Genomic DNA, 15,901 nt, shown 5'->3' on the forward strand with positions numbered 1-15,901 from the left:
CTTTTGATGATTGTTAGGATTAGTTTTAAATTTGAAATTTAGCTGGACTTCTTATTACAGCATGACGTTGTTTTTGGTGTGGCTTTTTCTTGTGTTCATAATTTTCACACATTATTTTAACGATAACATTAAGATCCAACCAAAAGAAAACGAGTGTCTCGAGTGGTCACTCAGCGCACTGATGCTATGTGAGGATCCTTTAGCCCATATATGAATTGCTACTAGATCAGCTGATTAGTTTAGCATGGGCAGATCCCTGCTAACCTTCAGCACTATCTGCTGATGACAGAGGGATTGTTTGGATTCAGCCCTCTGCCTTCTCAGGGTTCTCCCTCTTGCAGTCGACTCATCCTACTAACAGGGGGATTATTTTTTGAAGTAATTTAACCAGAATTTGAATGTGTCCATCTATAATTCCCCCCTTTTGTGATATCTGGGTAAGACATTTTCTTTTTTTTTTCTTTTTATGGGTATATGTGGATGAAAATTTGCCCTCTGCTTATATTTGTCCCTCTTATTTTTTATGTTGGAAAAGTTGGACGTATTGGAACTTTGGGCCCAGGAGGAGCAACATCACTGAGCTACAGAGGGAGAAGACACTTACAACGAGGAGAAAAGAAGGAAAGCAGAAATCATGGGTGTGGGAAAGGAAGATGTGGAAAAATTTCTTCTGGAGAACCCTGCATTTGCAAAAACCTATTTTGCCAAGAAACTGAGCCCTTCGTCCATATCCAAGGTGTCAGGACTCCCAGAGAAACAAATTGACTTCAGCCAGTTTCAGGAGCTCAGTCAGGTAAATTACAAACGTTCAAATAGAAACCAAATGACTACACACTTTCTTTGAGACTTCCAGATACAATTCTTTAATAACCTGCTTAAGACCTGTTTATTTTTCTCTTGAATCCAAGATTGAGGAAAGCCGACTGATGTATGACGTGATCAAAGACATGCAGGAAAATGTCAACATGGAAAAAGTAGTCTTCAAGATCCTGAAGAGAATCAGCTCTCTGATCCATGCAGACCGCTGCAGCCTTTTCATGTACAGGCAGCGCAATGGCATTGGAGAGCTGGCCACCAGGCTCTTCAACGTCAGCATGGATTCTGTGCTGGAGGACTGTGTGGTGCAGCCAGACTCTGAGATCGTCTACCCACTGGACTTGGGAATTGTTGGCAATGTGGCGCTGACAAAGAAGAACGTCAATGTGAAAAATGTCAAAGAGGTAAAAATGTGTGTGTGCACGTCGTACCAGTGAATGGAGCTGTCAGGTTTAGATGATAGATACTTGATGGAGCTGCAGACTTTCTGTCATTCCTGGTAATCAATTCAGCTGGAACAACTACTTAAGGGACTCCAAGTACTACCTTTAAACTTTAGTTTAGGATCTTTATCACTATTCATTGTGTTATTAAATATAAAGCATAATTATGAGGATGTATTTCTAGAAATATATTTTTTCTCTAACTAATGAAACGATCAATGAGCTGATCAAGACTTAAAACTGCATGAAACCAAAATGAATAGTAGTGATACATTTAAAAACATTAGTATATTGTCACTCTAGAAGTGTTTACTGCCACACTAATTAAATAAAAATTACATTTCTGACCATCTAATGAAGACAAACCATCACCTATCTCAAGTAATCTATGAACAGTTTTTCAAACATTTCACATCAAAACCACATCTTGTTATATTCTTCCACAAAAGTTACAATAATTACATGAACTGCAAATGGTCAAACAATTTGGTTAAAATATTGGTTTGACTAACTATGAATAAAAGTCTAGTTAAAATAGTAGCTTGCAATCTATATTTCAGCTTCAAAATCCCAAATCAAATCTTCCATTCCTGCTTTCAAAAGTCACTTTATGATTTCATATCTTGACCAAAGCCTTTTGGTTGTAGGCAGACAGAAAATAAGGGTCAGTCTCTCATAGACGCTGCATTAACAAAGGAAGGTGCAAATCCCCTTATCAGACATAATCCATTTAGATTCAGATTCCTGCAGCCCTCGCTCTAGCTGTGGATTACAGCAGGCCTCCGACATTTAGTTGCACGTCAGCAATAACATGAAACCGATCATATTGAGCTTGCTTTAGTTTTGTACAGCAAGCACATAAGTGTTGTTTGGATAGATGACATGGAGAATAACGTATTTGGAATTGCATATTACGCGCTTGGGTTTTTCATTCATTTGAGTGAATTCCCCTATGCATCTTTATCTATAAAAGAAATACCTAAAAACTAAAATAAACAATATAATAAACCAAAATCAAACATTTTGTTAAAAAGGAAACAAGAATCCTCACTTTACTTCACAAAATAAAAGCCTTTTGTGTATAAAAATGCTTTCCTGTGACAGCACATTTTTTCTGGCATGATTTTCTCCTTATTCAGAGCCAGCACTTCAGCTCATTTGTAGATGAACTCACAGACTACGAGACCAGGAACGTTCTTGCTGCGCCCATCCTCAACGGCAAAGACATGGTGGCAGTGATCATGGCTCTGAACAAGACCACGGGACCGCATTTCACTGCTGAGGATGAGGACGTGAGGCCTGAGCAGACACACAACAATACACACGCACAAACCAGCTAACAGAAAATCTTTTCCTGTCTGTGAGCTAAGAAACTGAACAGCTGACTGAACAGCTGCTACAACGACTAAATCACACCACAGAGCTAATTATTGTCTTGTTTGAGTGGTTTTTGAAACTATTTTTTGTTGCAACTCATTGACAATTCATCTCTAAATGTATAACAAAAGGAAATGAGCTATTTTAGAAACACTGTTTGTAATAAAAGCATACATTTGTCATAAACTGGAGAGAAATTCTCCTTCAGCAGGACTAAAACCATATGCTGCAGTGAGCAATGTGCAGGATAAAAGACAAAAACCAAAGCACATATAAAGTAGAGCAAAGTTCATTTGTTCACATTCAATTCTATATAGTAGATACCTGACACCCCATACCGTGTGATCATGTTTTATTTCTCATGTCTTGTGCAGCTCTTTTTGAAGTACCTGAAAATTGCTTCGTTGAACCTAAAGATCTTCCACCTGAGTTACCTTCACAACTGTGAGACGCGTAAAGGCCAGGTACTAGGCTGACTGACTGTTCATTCCATGTATATGAAAAAAGTAAATGTTTATAAAGCTGGGATCCCTTTTTTGCATCATATTTGTTAGCTTCTGCTGTGGTCTGCCAACAAAGTGTTTGAGGAGCTGACTGACATCGAGCGACAGTTTCACAAAGCCTTGTACACGGTCCGAGCCTACCTCAACTGCGACCGCTACTCTGTTGGCTTGTTAGACATGACAAAGGAAAAGGTAGAGCCTTTCCTGACATTTTGGCCACAATTCTTTCCTGTTGTTTTACAGTACACTACTTCATAGTGTTGTCTTCTTGTCTTTTCAGGAATTCTTTGACATCTGGCCTGTGTTGATGGGGGAGCAAGCACCATACGCTGGCCCTGTGACTCCGGATGGAAGGGTGGATTCTTTCATTTAGTTTTTCTACCATAACCACCATCTTCTGCTATACTTGGATCCAGCTTTTAACCTTTTCTAATCTATTCTTTAATCTTCTTGTAGGAAGTAATATTCTACAAGGTGATTGATTATATCTTGCATGGAAAAGAAGACATCAAAGTCATACCGTAAGCGTGACCTTTCGTTTGCAATGTTGGTTTGACTTTATTTTAAAGAGCTACCCCTTAAAAATTAAGGAACAATGGGCGACACTTCCAATTCCTGTTTGAGACTAGTTTAAAAAACAAAAGTAACTGGAGCCGTGCAAGTTGCTTCAAAATAAATAAATATACTTAAAAGTCTAGCTACACAACTTTGTTTGATTCTGTGGTTACTTTTTCATTTATCTAAGACATTCATTCTGGGTTATTTTATTGTCTTAGTGTATTTTCAGAGTTAAAGCTCCCCTGGAGGAATGGTCAAAATGACAGAATCAAATATTTAGTCAAAGAACAGCTTATGGGTGAATTCCAACAATAATTCCAACAATTGCTCATGTTTTTTTGCAATGTCATAATTTGATCAGATGAATGCAGAACTGGTGATCACAATATGCAATACGATCACAAACAAGAGCAACGCAAAAACAGCCCCTTTGGAAATAAGTCAAAATTCTTACCCAATTGGCAGATTTGATTTAAATAAGCAAAAACAATCTGCCAGTGAGATAAGAAAAAATAGTTCTACCAAAAACTTTTATTTAAAAAAAATGTATAGTTGCTAAGACATTATTACTCAAACTATTTTGCTATTGAAAGACTGTGTGATAAAATTATTTTTCTTGCAATACAAAAGAAAAACATTATTTCTTGAAACAAGAGTCTTTTTACTTTCTTAAGATAGTCACTGTTTTTGCAGTGTTGGAACTGCTACATTTATTTAAAAATTGTTCCAATTTCTTGTTAAAAGTGTTTTTTATTAATATCAAAGCAGTATTCAAAAATACAGCAAATCTTAAGGACACAGAAATGGGTTATTTTATAAATTCAAATTTTTAATTTACTTTAATAAGGTATTTGCACTAGTTTTAAAAAAAAAAACATAGCGTCAGAGTATAGTTCGGAGATTGTTTTGAGGAGCTCTGCTAACTGGCTCATCTCTCCCACAGCAATCCAACTCCAGACCACTGGGCCTTGCAAAGTGGCCTTCCCACCTATGTGGCAGAGAGTGGTTTTGTGAGTTTTCCTGAAATGCATCACAATAAACTAATTACTGACTTCAGAACAAAACTGATCAGGTTTTATTGTCATTCTTCTCAGATCTGTAATATCATGAACGCTGGAGCTGACGAGACTTTTAAATTTCAAGTGAGAAACTTTTATAAGATCCCATCATTAAAGAAATGTTGTGGAGGCTGTTTTTAGAATAACTTTTGCTCCCTTGTTGTGGCAGACTGAGGCGCTGGACGACAGTGGCTGGACCATTAAAAATGTCCTCTCGCTTCCAATTGTCAACAAGAAGGAAGAGATTGTTGGCGTGGCAACGTTTTACAACAGAAAAGATGGAAAGCCTTTTGACGATCATGATGAGCAGCTTATGGAGGTAAAACCAACCTAACCGCTCAGAGTTGACATCCAAATATGCCCTTTTATGTTCAAATGGAAGTTCTGCAATATGAATGTCTCAATTTCCCAAGGCTTTGACTCAGTTCCTGGGCTGGTCAGCTCTGAACACGGACACTTATGACAAGATGAATAAACTGGAGAACCGGAAAGACATCGCTCAGGACATGGTGCTCTACCACGTCAAATGCCGTAATGATGAGATCCAGAATGTCCTGGTCAGTCACTTTAAACACAGAAAGATTTGGTTGAATCTATCTGTTAAAAAGAAGCTCCCTTTCACCTCTCAAAGGAGTCTACGTGTGGATGAAATAATTTCCATTTATGAACCTCAAATACTATTAAAAAATATTTAAAAATTACTTTTCCTTTGAACAATATTTGCTTCTGTTTTGAATGCATGACTTTATGGTTTTCTGACCTCTTCCAGAACACCAGAGAAGTCTACGGCTGTGAACCTGCTGAGTGTGAAGAAGAGGATCTTTTAGATATTCTGGTAATACTCAAAGTACCTAAACACTTTGACTACTCACATGTCAGTTATACCCAGAGGGACAAGAACATTTGACCTAAAAATTCATAACGAGCCAGTACCACAAACTGACTGTTTTCCATTTTTCTGCTTAGAAAAAAGAGCTTCCTCCTCTGATCAAGAAGTTTGAAATCTATGAGTTTCGGTTTTCGGATTTTAACTGCACAGAACTGGATCTGGTGAAGTGCGGGATCCAGATGTACTATGAAGTGGGGGTGGTGAAAAAGTTCCAGATCCCTCAAGAGGTGACGTGGACACAGATCCATAAACAATTGGAAGTTTCATTCACAACTCTGTATGAGACAATTCTTGGTCTGGTGTGCTCTCAGGTGCTGGTTCGCTTCATGTACTCAGTCAGTAAGGGATACAGAAAAATCACCTACCACAACTGGCGACACGGCTTCAACGTGGGACAGACCATGTTTACTCTACTGACGGTAGTCACAACCAAAAATAAAAAAATTGAAATAATGTAGTGCCAGTATTTAGTGGAAAAATGAAATGTGGGCGATTATCTTAACATTTCTGAGCTTGTTAAGTTATGGCATGTTTTTTTTGTGCTCAGACGGGGGCCCTAAAGCGATATTATACTGACCTGGAGGTGATGGCCATGATTACTGCAGGATTCCTGCATGATATTGACCACAGAGGGACAAACAACTTATATCAGGTCAAGTAAGTGTCATGAGAACTTCTGCATTTCTGATCAAACAAAGGAAAAGTGCAAGCTAAAAAGGCATGCTGGGAAAGTCATTCTTCTTTTAAGGCACCTTTAAATTAGATTTTAGCTTGATTTTTAATTGTATTTAATTTCTTTTAAAGAAAGAAACAGACAAAAATCTTCATTTACATTTGCCCAAAGTAATGAAATGTATTCTTCATAGGAATAACTAATTATAGTTTCTGCCTTTTTTAGCAAAAATTAAATTGTTATAAGAATTAAACCATTTACTACAAAACACGCCTAAACAAAGTCTGAACATATTTTAATTGTTTTCATGCTAAACATAGATTTTTATCATAGCATCCATCTTTTTAGGCCCAAATCTCGTTTATTTAAAAGGACAGTCTTGTGGGTTAACTCCTACATTTATAACAAAAAATGTCTCACAGAAGACTGATCAAAAGGGAAAAAACTCACTTTCTTTTAACACTGTGTGAAAGACTGCAGGACCAAGACTTGCAAGTAATAATTAGCCATCATTGGCTAAGCGGTGATGCTTCAGTCATGCTCACGCCAACTGAGATCATGACCTGTTGTTCTCTTTCAGATCTGGCAACCCTCTGGCCAAGCTGCATGGCTCCTCCATCCTAGAGCGACACCACCTAGAGTTTGGAAAGTTCCTTCTATCGGACGAGGTGAAAAAAAGGAATATGTATATAAAAACATCCAAATTATAACACACAGTAACAGTCAAATGACATAACAATGCTTCATCTTCTCTGCAGTCTTTAAATATCTACCAAAACCTGAACAGGCGACAAGTCGATCATGTGATTCATCTCACAGACATAGCTATCATTGCCACCGACCTGGCTCTTTATTTCAAGTTGGTGCAGTCTCTTGTTTGTTTTTCCTCCTAATTATATACTTGAAAATGTTAGAAATAAACAATCAAAGGTTTATTTTTGCATCCTCCCAGGAAGAGAACCATGTTCCAAAAGATTGTGGACCTTTCAAAAACATATGAGGAAGAGAAGAAGTGGGTGGACTTTATGTCTCTGGAAACGACACGAAAAGAGATTGTCATGTGAGAACAGAAGGAGCACTCTGTGGTTTTTTCCTGGAAATCCTGAAACAATTCTCTAAATCTACAAAGCTGTCATTTCAGGGCAATGATGATGACTGCATGTGACTTGTCAGCCATCACAAAGCCCTGGGAAGTACAAAGCAAGGTGAGTAGCACAAAACCAGACAGATGAGCAAAGATTTCCTGTCTTGCGTCCTCTCACTCTGTGTGTCTGTCAGGTTGCTTTATCTGTGGCGGCAGAGTTTTGGGAGCAGGGTGACTTGGAGAGGACAGTGCTGGAACAACAACCCATTGTGAGTTTGAGGCCTCTATGTCAGTGCCCGAGGATCATGTTTGCCAACAAATTTCTCATGTCGACTCCAGGAGATTTCTTATTGACAGAAATGGCGGAAATGTTCCAATAATTGGCAGTTCTCAGGACAATAAAGCACCAGAAAAAAGGGCCAGTTTGGTTTGGGGAATCCACCTATCAGGAAGACAACCTAATCTTGCTCAATTTTAAGGACATATTGATGTTTTGTTTTCCCCACCAGCCCATGATGGACAGGAACAAAGCAGCAGAGCTTCCAAAACTCCAGTGTGGTTTCATCGACTTTGTCTGTACATTTGTCTACAAGGTAATTAATAGTTTCCCACTCATAACCTGTTTACGGCTTGTTATTGTTTATGAAGCTTTTAGTGTAAAATCCAACTTCAAAACCACCTGTTGGACTCTACTTTTCACTTGTTTTGATCCTCTTCCCTGCAGCATCATCTGGTGTGACTCTCTGCTCTAATTTTAGCTTTCGGGCTTTCTTCTGTCCTCAGGAGTTTTCTCGCTTTCATCCACAAATCCAGCCGATGCTTGACGGCATCCTCAACAACAGGAAGGAGTGGAACGCCAGAAAAGAAGAGTATGAGGCGAAACTCAAAGCTATAGAAGAGGAGATGGCTGCAAAGGAGGCAGCTAAAGCAGCCAAAGGTTAGTGTTTCTGTAATATTGACACAACTTGTTATTACAGTATTTTTTTTAATATAATTTTAAAGGAAAAAAAGGACAAAAAAAATTCTGCTTAAAGCAGACATGTAAAAGAGGACTTCTCCAATCTGGTAAAGACTTTTTTTAAGTGTTTTTTTTTTTTTTAAATTAGGCTTCTGCTGTATATTACCACTAGTCTGAAATTTGCAAATGAATTTACAAGTAAACAAAATCTAACAAATGATACAAGACAAAAAACACAAGTTGAAGGATTTCAGTCAGGACCATAAATATTTGGACAGAGACACATTCTTTCTAATTTTGTTTCTGTACATTACCACAGTGAATTTAAAAAAAAAACAGCTCAGATGCCATTGAAGTGCAGACTTTCAGCTTTTATTCCATGGGATGAACAAAAAGATTGCATAAAAATGTGAAAAACTAAAGCATTTCTTAAACACAATCCCTTCATTTCATAGGCTGGTAAGTAATTGGACAATTAACTTCCATGCTATTGCATGGGCAGGTGTGGGCAATTCCCTTGTTATGTCATTTTGAGTGAAGCAGATAAAAGGCCTGGAGTTGATCAGAGGACTCGTGCTTGCATTTTGAAGATTTTGCTGTGAACAGACAACATGCGGTCAAAGAAGCTCTCCATGAAAGGAGCCATCGTTAAACTGAGAAGCAGAAAAAAAAACATGCCAGAAATTGCTACAGTATTAGGAGTGGCAAAATCAACAGTGTGGTACATCCTGAGAAAGAAAGAAAGCACTGGTGAACTCGGCAACGCAAAAAGACCTGGACGTCCACAGAAGACAACAGTGGTGAATAGGAACCCGTTCACAACAGCCAACCAAGTGAACAACACTCTCCAGGAGGTAGGCGTATCAATATCCAAGTCTACCATAAAAAGAAAGTAGACACAGAGGGTACACTGCAAGATGCAAGCCACTCATAAGCCTCAAGAATAGGAAGGCTAGGTTGGACTTTGCTAAAAAGCATCTAAAAAAGCAGCACAGTTCTGGAAAAACATTCTTTGGACAGATGAAACCAAAATCAACCTCTACCAGAATGATGGCAAGAGAAAAGTATGGAGAAGGCGTGGAGAAGCTCATGATCCAAAGCACACTACATCATCAGTAAAACACGGTGGAGGCAGTGTGATGGTCTGGGCGTGCATGGTTGCTAGTGGCACTGGGACACTAGTGTTTATTGATGACGTGACACAGGACAGAAGCAGCCCAATGAATCCTGAGGTGTTCAGATACATACTGTCTGCACAGATCCAGGTGAATGCAGCCAAACTGATTAGGCGGCGTTTCATAATACAGATGGACAACAACCCAAAACATAAAGCCAAAGCAACTCAGGAGTTTATTAAAGCAAAGAAGTGGAATATTCTTGAATGGCCAAGTCAGTCACCTGATCTAAACTCAATTGAGCAGCATTTCACTTGTTGAAGACTAAACTTCCGACAGAAAGGCCCACAAACAAACAGCAACTGAAAGCCGCTGCAGTGAAGGCCTGGCAGAGCATTCAGAAGAAGAAAACCCAGCATCTGGTGATGTCCATGAGTTCAAGACTTCAGGCTGTCATTGCCAACAAAGAGTTTTCAACCAAATATTAGTAATGACCATTTTGTTTTCAGTTATTACATTTGTCCAATTACTTACCAGCCCATGAAATGAAGGGATTGTGTTTAAAAAATGCTTTAGTTTTTTACATTTTTATGCAATCTTTTTGTTCAACCCATGGAATAAAAGCTGAAAGTCTGCACTTCAATGGCATCTGAGTTGTTTTATTTAAAATTCACTGTGGTAATGTACAGAAACTAAATTAGTAAAGAATGTGTCTCTGTCCAAATATTTATGGTCCTGACTGTAGGTTTCAGAAGTATATGAAACATCCAAAATAAAAATAAAAAAGCTATAAACTGTATCTTTAAGTATTCCAAAACTATATTTAGTCAAAACGATAATTAAAGCTGGTTATGGAATAGATTAACATAGAGGTTTGGGAAAGATGCCATAAAGCCCTAAACTCAGATCCTTACAAAAACTGTGGCTTTGCTTTTGTAACCAACGCCTTAGATTTTCAGGAAAAAAAATAATTGATCAAAAGCCATTCCTGAAGCTTCTTTATGGAAACCAAACATGTTTAGTAAACGTGTAAATGACAAGTGTTCATTAAACAGGATATGAAGACACTTTTTTAAAGTGATGCGTTCAAATGCCCAATATTTTACTTTGATTTTTGCTGATTTTTTTTTTTAACATATCATTTGTCCTACAGCTGCTCAAAACAATTCCAGTGGTGGAGGTTCCAAGACATGCTCCGTGTGCTAAATAAAGCCCAAAGAAACCTGGGCATGCTATGTGATTGGAAGCAAACCTTCACAATAATATAAACCGAAAATTACCCGGACAACGTCAACCAACACACCAAGTCAATGCCCAGAGATACAAGTGATCATGTTGGAAAGACGGATCTGGGACATCAGAGCCATGTGGTTCAGGTCAGAAAAGATAAAACCCAGAGAAAGTGAGATCATATCATAGTTTATACGTTTCAGTTTTATGTAAAAAAAAAAAAAGACAGATGAACTGAGATTATATACTGCATTTGGACCAACAAAGGAAATCCCACATGCTGGTTTGACAACACTGAAGAACAGAAGAAGGTGAGAAAACCACAGGATCACAAAAGAGGCACATTTGTCTTTCCCTGGATCGAAGTTTACATGAACAAATATTTAAATATATATTTTCCTTTTGGAGACTAAAGTTTATTAAACTGGATGTATGTATTCTCTGACTGTAAAAAGAAAGTACACAATCATTTCTGTTGAATTCTCCTGGTTCATTTTCTGCTTTGTAAAGCTTGTAATTAAATTCCATCGATAGGTCAAAACTGTAAATATTTAACGTAGCCAAAGATCCTCTTGTACAGTTTGTGCCAGGAGTGACTGCTTAGTTACTTTATTTTTGTCTATATGAAATGTTTGTGGAGTTCTGCTTCGCCACAAACATTACATTCATGGGAAAATTCTATTAGAACCCACAGAAAAAACATGTAGTCGTGTTATGTAAGATGAACTTTCTCTCGCTAAAGGTTTACTTTTTCCAGTAACTCACCATTTTTCCGTTGAGTTTGTTTACCTTGACAGCAAAGCGGTTAGCTTATGAACATACCAGTGACGTCTTATTTGAAGTGTTTATACAATGTCATAGATTTTTAATACCAGAAAGTCTGTAGATGCTAACTGGTGACGCCTTTATTCTATTTATACTGTTTGTCAGAGTAAGAAGCGGACACACAGAGCGTTTTCTGACACGTCTGCAGGTATAAGATCCAGGAAACCAGGCACTTTCTGGTTCAGCTTTGGACATAGGTCAACTTTATTCAATCACCCTGATTTTTGAACTGAGGGACAGACTTGAACGTACGTTTTCCAATTGGGACCAAAAATGACATTATTTTGATCCCAGGGGTCAACTTAAAAAAACCCATGAAATTATGTTCTACAAAAGAAATTTAATGTGAGAGGATACTTTTTAAAGAACAGTCTAGTTCTACATTCAGAGGATCAAGTCAGAGACTTGAACCCAAGACTGTGCTTCTGCGTGGCGGCAGCTCATACCACAGATAGGAAGAAAAAAAACAAAAACAAACAAACCCTGAGGTGTTGAGCTGTTTGAGACAGCAGAGAGGAGAACTTTGTACATACTTCCTCACTTCCTGTACATATCAAACATTTTTCAAGTTGGATTAGAGATGCTTATTTTTCATGTAGTGGTGTATCTGCACTTAATGAGCTTGCCTTAGTGTACAGATTGAAAAAAAATATACCACTAATGGAAATAATGAGGAGAAACAAGTTTAATATTTGGAATTAACTTGAATGCACTGTGGACAAAATCGGGTTTAGACTTCAGTGCTTGAAGCTTACGTGTACACACTGATTCAAATAAAGCAAGTGTTATTTTTAATAAGGTTTTTCTCTGAATTAATTTCTGTGATGCCGTTGATTCTGGTTTTACACACTTGTATAAATACAAAAAACTTCCAATAACAACACCCAGCTATTTTGATGTCGTCTACAAAGCGGGGTCCATTATGAAGGGTAAAATATTACACAACACACATGGAAGGATAACTTCTGTCCACACTGCACTTTCTACTACTGGTCCCTGACCCTAATCCTAGGATTACTGCTATACTAGGCTGGGATTACAACAATGCTGTTCTCCGGGCTCATCTCCAACTGAAGGACAGGTGTAAAAAAAAAAAACACACACTCTCTCCCACTCTAGACGCAAAAAGTTTCAGTGTAAATGTTGTGGTACCAAATGAACTCACAGGCACACATTTGTAAATGAAAAATGTTGAAGTTTTTATTCATCTGAGAACATCTCAGCACAGGTTACAGATTTGCTTCATTTCAGGATGGTGTCAGAATTTGCTGTGAAAAAGCAGAAAAGAAAAAAACCGGTTGTGTTAAAGCTTATTGTTTGGTCAGAAAATGTGGTTTTAGTGGTGAAAAACCTTATAAAGAAACAGACAAACTGTGCAAATGTGTGTGTTCCTGTGGCACCTTCTGCTAGCTGTTTGTTGATGCGTTCCTGCTCCTCTCTGGCCTTCTTCTCGGCTTCCTCAACCTTTCGCTCTTCTTCAGCGATCGGCTTCAGGTAATCTAAACAAGAAAAACACAACCAGTTCCAAATTTTTAATCTACTGGCAAATGTATTTTGATTGCTAAATAAACATTTTTTTTTTAAATTCACCTTGTTTGTAAACATTTTGGACATTTTATGTTTATAGAAATACAAATATTTGAACATCAATTAAAAATTTAACTAAATAAGCAACTCAATTCAAACATTCTATTTTTCAAAGTCATAACTATTAGAAATTATCTATATAAACATAATCTTATAGGACTTTTCCAATAGGATAGAATATGTTAAACTAAATAAATACTTGTACTTAACAGACTTAAATGATACATTTCATAACAGAGTGCTCATAAGCAATGACAGCAACTCTTCAATAAAGGAGGACTTTATTCTGAAGTAATTTCAATCCAAGAACTGATGTTCTTCACAACTTTAAGGAAAAACAGTGACTGTTTCCCCTGCACAGCTGGTCATTGCACACTAAAACGTCTACTAAGATGCTACTCACTACCTGTTTTGCTCTGCTGAGAGAAGATGCTGCAGTTGATGAGGAGTCAGAAACTCATTTATTATGAGCTTAACTCGACAAAAAAAAAGTATGCATATTTAGGCCTTTCAACATTTTTACTGGAATTCTTGTGATATAATATAAAGATCTGAGGCAGGCAACTAATGTCACACACTGTTTTCACAGCATAAAAAAGCCTAATTCTACAGATTTGTTTTTTATGTGAACGAATTAATGATTGAATGAATGACTGAATGGCTGGTTGGACAAAAAAAAGTAAACTTAAAAAAACATTGGAAAATATTTTAGTTTTGAATATTACACCCCTATTTTAGGTCAGGCAAATAAAAAAAAAAGATAAAAAATCAATGTATGTATTTTGACCAATCGGATGGAGATCTTATATGTTAGATGTTCGCCTCATAAGTAGACGAGGGTCATTTGGAGTCCAAGTTATGTTGACTCTTATTTAAATTAAACTGTTCCAGGCAAATGGAAATTATGTTTTTGGTTGTTTTGCTTTTTGTCCATGTATCGTAAGTTATGTTGTCATCTCAATATTGATCACTAATATCGCAAATCGTGAGTTTTCCTCAAATCCTGCAGCCCTACTGTACGGTACTTCGACTGTGATCAGTCAGTGGCATGAACAATCCCAGACGCATGCGCACACTTACTAAACCTCTGCTTTCCATAGATCACCCCAATCAGCAGAGCGGACCACCTGGCCGTCTAGAAATAAAACAAAACAACTTAATATACCCAGACTTGTAAAACTAAAAAAATAAACAAACATTTTACTTATAAGGCTATATGCGGTTTTAACATGCAACAAAACTGGCCCGGACGTACGTAGAAAGCTGCAATTCATCAACAGTAATGCGTTTTCTAAACAACAAAAGGTCATAGAACTAGATTACAACGTTTCTCCTTATTCCGATTTATAAGGTAACTCAGATGGGTCGACAATTAATGAAGAAAGACATAGAAAAAGAAGAGGCAACGAATCTGTCCAGTTAGTTATCATGACCTTTCGTTCGTTCGTAGATAGACTATATATTAACATTTACTAGTTATTGAAAAAATAAATTACGTCACAGTAAAAGGATAAGAAAGATGAAAGAAAATGTTGACACCTTTAATATAAATCTTAAATTGTTCTTATTTGAGGGGGAAAACGTCTAATCTGTGTCTCAATGTCATTGCTAGCGCACATCCAGCACTAGCTTGCTGCTAATAGAATAATTGCGGTGGAACAGAAAGTTCGTAACATTTGTATGTGCAGAGACATAATCGAGTTTATTTAAACTTCTTCACCGTTCAATTCTCTATCAACATACTTTCTAATAACAACAATAACACGCGTTAATACCTTTATAAGCGGTGACACTGCAACAGGAGGAACCATGATGGAAGATTTCTTGCCTGATCAATACTTCCGGTAGGAGCGGAAGTACGTAAATTATGTGGGATTTTTTTTCCTTCAAAATCCTACTGACTTTTATTTTGAAAGGAAGCCTTGTAAACCTCTGTCAAAAGTTATCAACCATTTAATGTTTCGGGGGAAGGGGGGTATCTTTATGTTTATGTTTTGTTTATGCTATAAAAACAACAAAAAAACAAACAAACAAAAAACATTTTATTTACATTGATCATAATAGTAACAGCAACATAGTTCAGTGTCTTATTTTTCTAAGGGGTGAAATCAGATTTTGTGGTCAATGAGAAATCAACCTAAATGTCTCTCTTAAGTGTTGAACGTTGAAAATCCTTGTGCTAGTGTTTTCTCAAATAAATATGCTCATACAGTCTTTATGGCAATATTTTTAGTTTCTCATATTATTTCCTCTAGAAATTATTATTTAACACAACTTTCCTCTGTTCTTTATCCACCATGTTGGTGTTAGGTTGGCTCACTCTTACCATCCTGTCAGTCTGTATCTGAAAGTCCCCACAGGGTCTTTGCTCTCTCAGGGGACCAGAATGCACAGCCTACGGTGTTGTCTGGTGTGGTAGATCTGGACCTACCACTCCTGTGCAGTCAGAATAAGTGCTTATGTGGTGTCCTGTAGGCCAGCCTTTTCTTGGCATTGGAAGAAATTTTTGATATCAACCACTTCCATCATGGGGCATTCATTAAGGTAGGTGTTTTGTGCTTGATGTACTCATGGATCTTAAATGTTTCATCCCAGTGGCTTTCAGACTCACCATGCTAACGCACACACTACTCCACACTACCAGGAACTATTTCAGTGATAATACATTTACTGCTTACATTTATTTTTTGCACTTTATGTATTAATAGCTTCTTTTGCTTTTTTCTAATCCATGCATTCACATTTTTTTTGGAAAACGCAATGGAAAAAATGATAACTTTCATTT

At 37.3% G+C, this 15,901-nt stretch overlaps 1 protein-coding gene and 1 long non-coding RNA gene across 2 annotated transcripts; one reads left to right on the forward strand and one right to left on the reverse strand.

The window, feature by feature from the left end:
- The first annotated feature begins 268 nt into the window (after positions 1-268).
- On the forward strand, positions 269-12,327 carry pde6b (phosphodiesterase 6B, cGMP-specific, rod, beta). The gene is made up of 24 exons (XM_004074955.4): positions 269-437; positions 536-793; positions 909-1,220; positions 2,399-2,551; positions 3,011-3,100; positions 3,191-3,331; positions 3,420-3,494; positions 3,596-3,660; positions 4,641-4,707; positions 4,792-4,839; positions 4,925-5,074; positions 5,169-5,312; positions 5,525-5,590; positions 5,722-5,871; positions 5,956-6,063; positions 6,192-6,301; positions 6,898-6,985; positions 7,076-7,176; positions 7,270-7,377; positions 7,459-7,522; positions 7,596-7,670; positions 7,911-7,994; positions 8,185-8,338; positions 10,628-12,327. Exons 2-24 carry the CDS (start codon positions 635-637, stop codon positions 10,678-10,680), a joined length of 2,565 nt encoding a protein of 854 aa, XP_004075003.2. The 5' UTR covers positions 269-437; positions 536-634; the 3' UTR covers positions 10,681-12,327.
- Positions 12,328-12,703: 376 nt separating this feature from the next.
- On the reverse strand, positions 12,704-15,024 carry LOC101155702 (uncharacterized). The gene is made up of 4 exons (XR_909706.4): positions 14,892-15,024; positions 14,197-14,251; positions 12,930-13,028; positions 12,704-12,797 (listed from the first exon to the last, which is right to left on the reverse strand). It is a non-coding gene; the product is annotated as an uncharacterized LOC101155702 (long non-coding RNA).
- Between the last annotated feature and the right edge of the window lie 877 nt (positions 15,025-15,901).

The sequence above is a fragment of the Oryzias latipes genome, chromosome 12 (genome assembly GCF_053564925.1).
Source record: "Oryzias latipes strain Hd-rR chromosome 12, Olatipes_Hd-rR_3.1".
NCBI classification, from domain to species: domain Eukaryota; kingdom Metazoa; phylum Chordata; class Actinopteri; order Beloniformes; family Adrianichthyidae; genus Oryzias; species Oryzias latipes.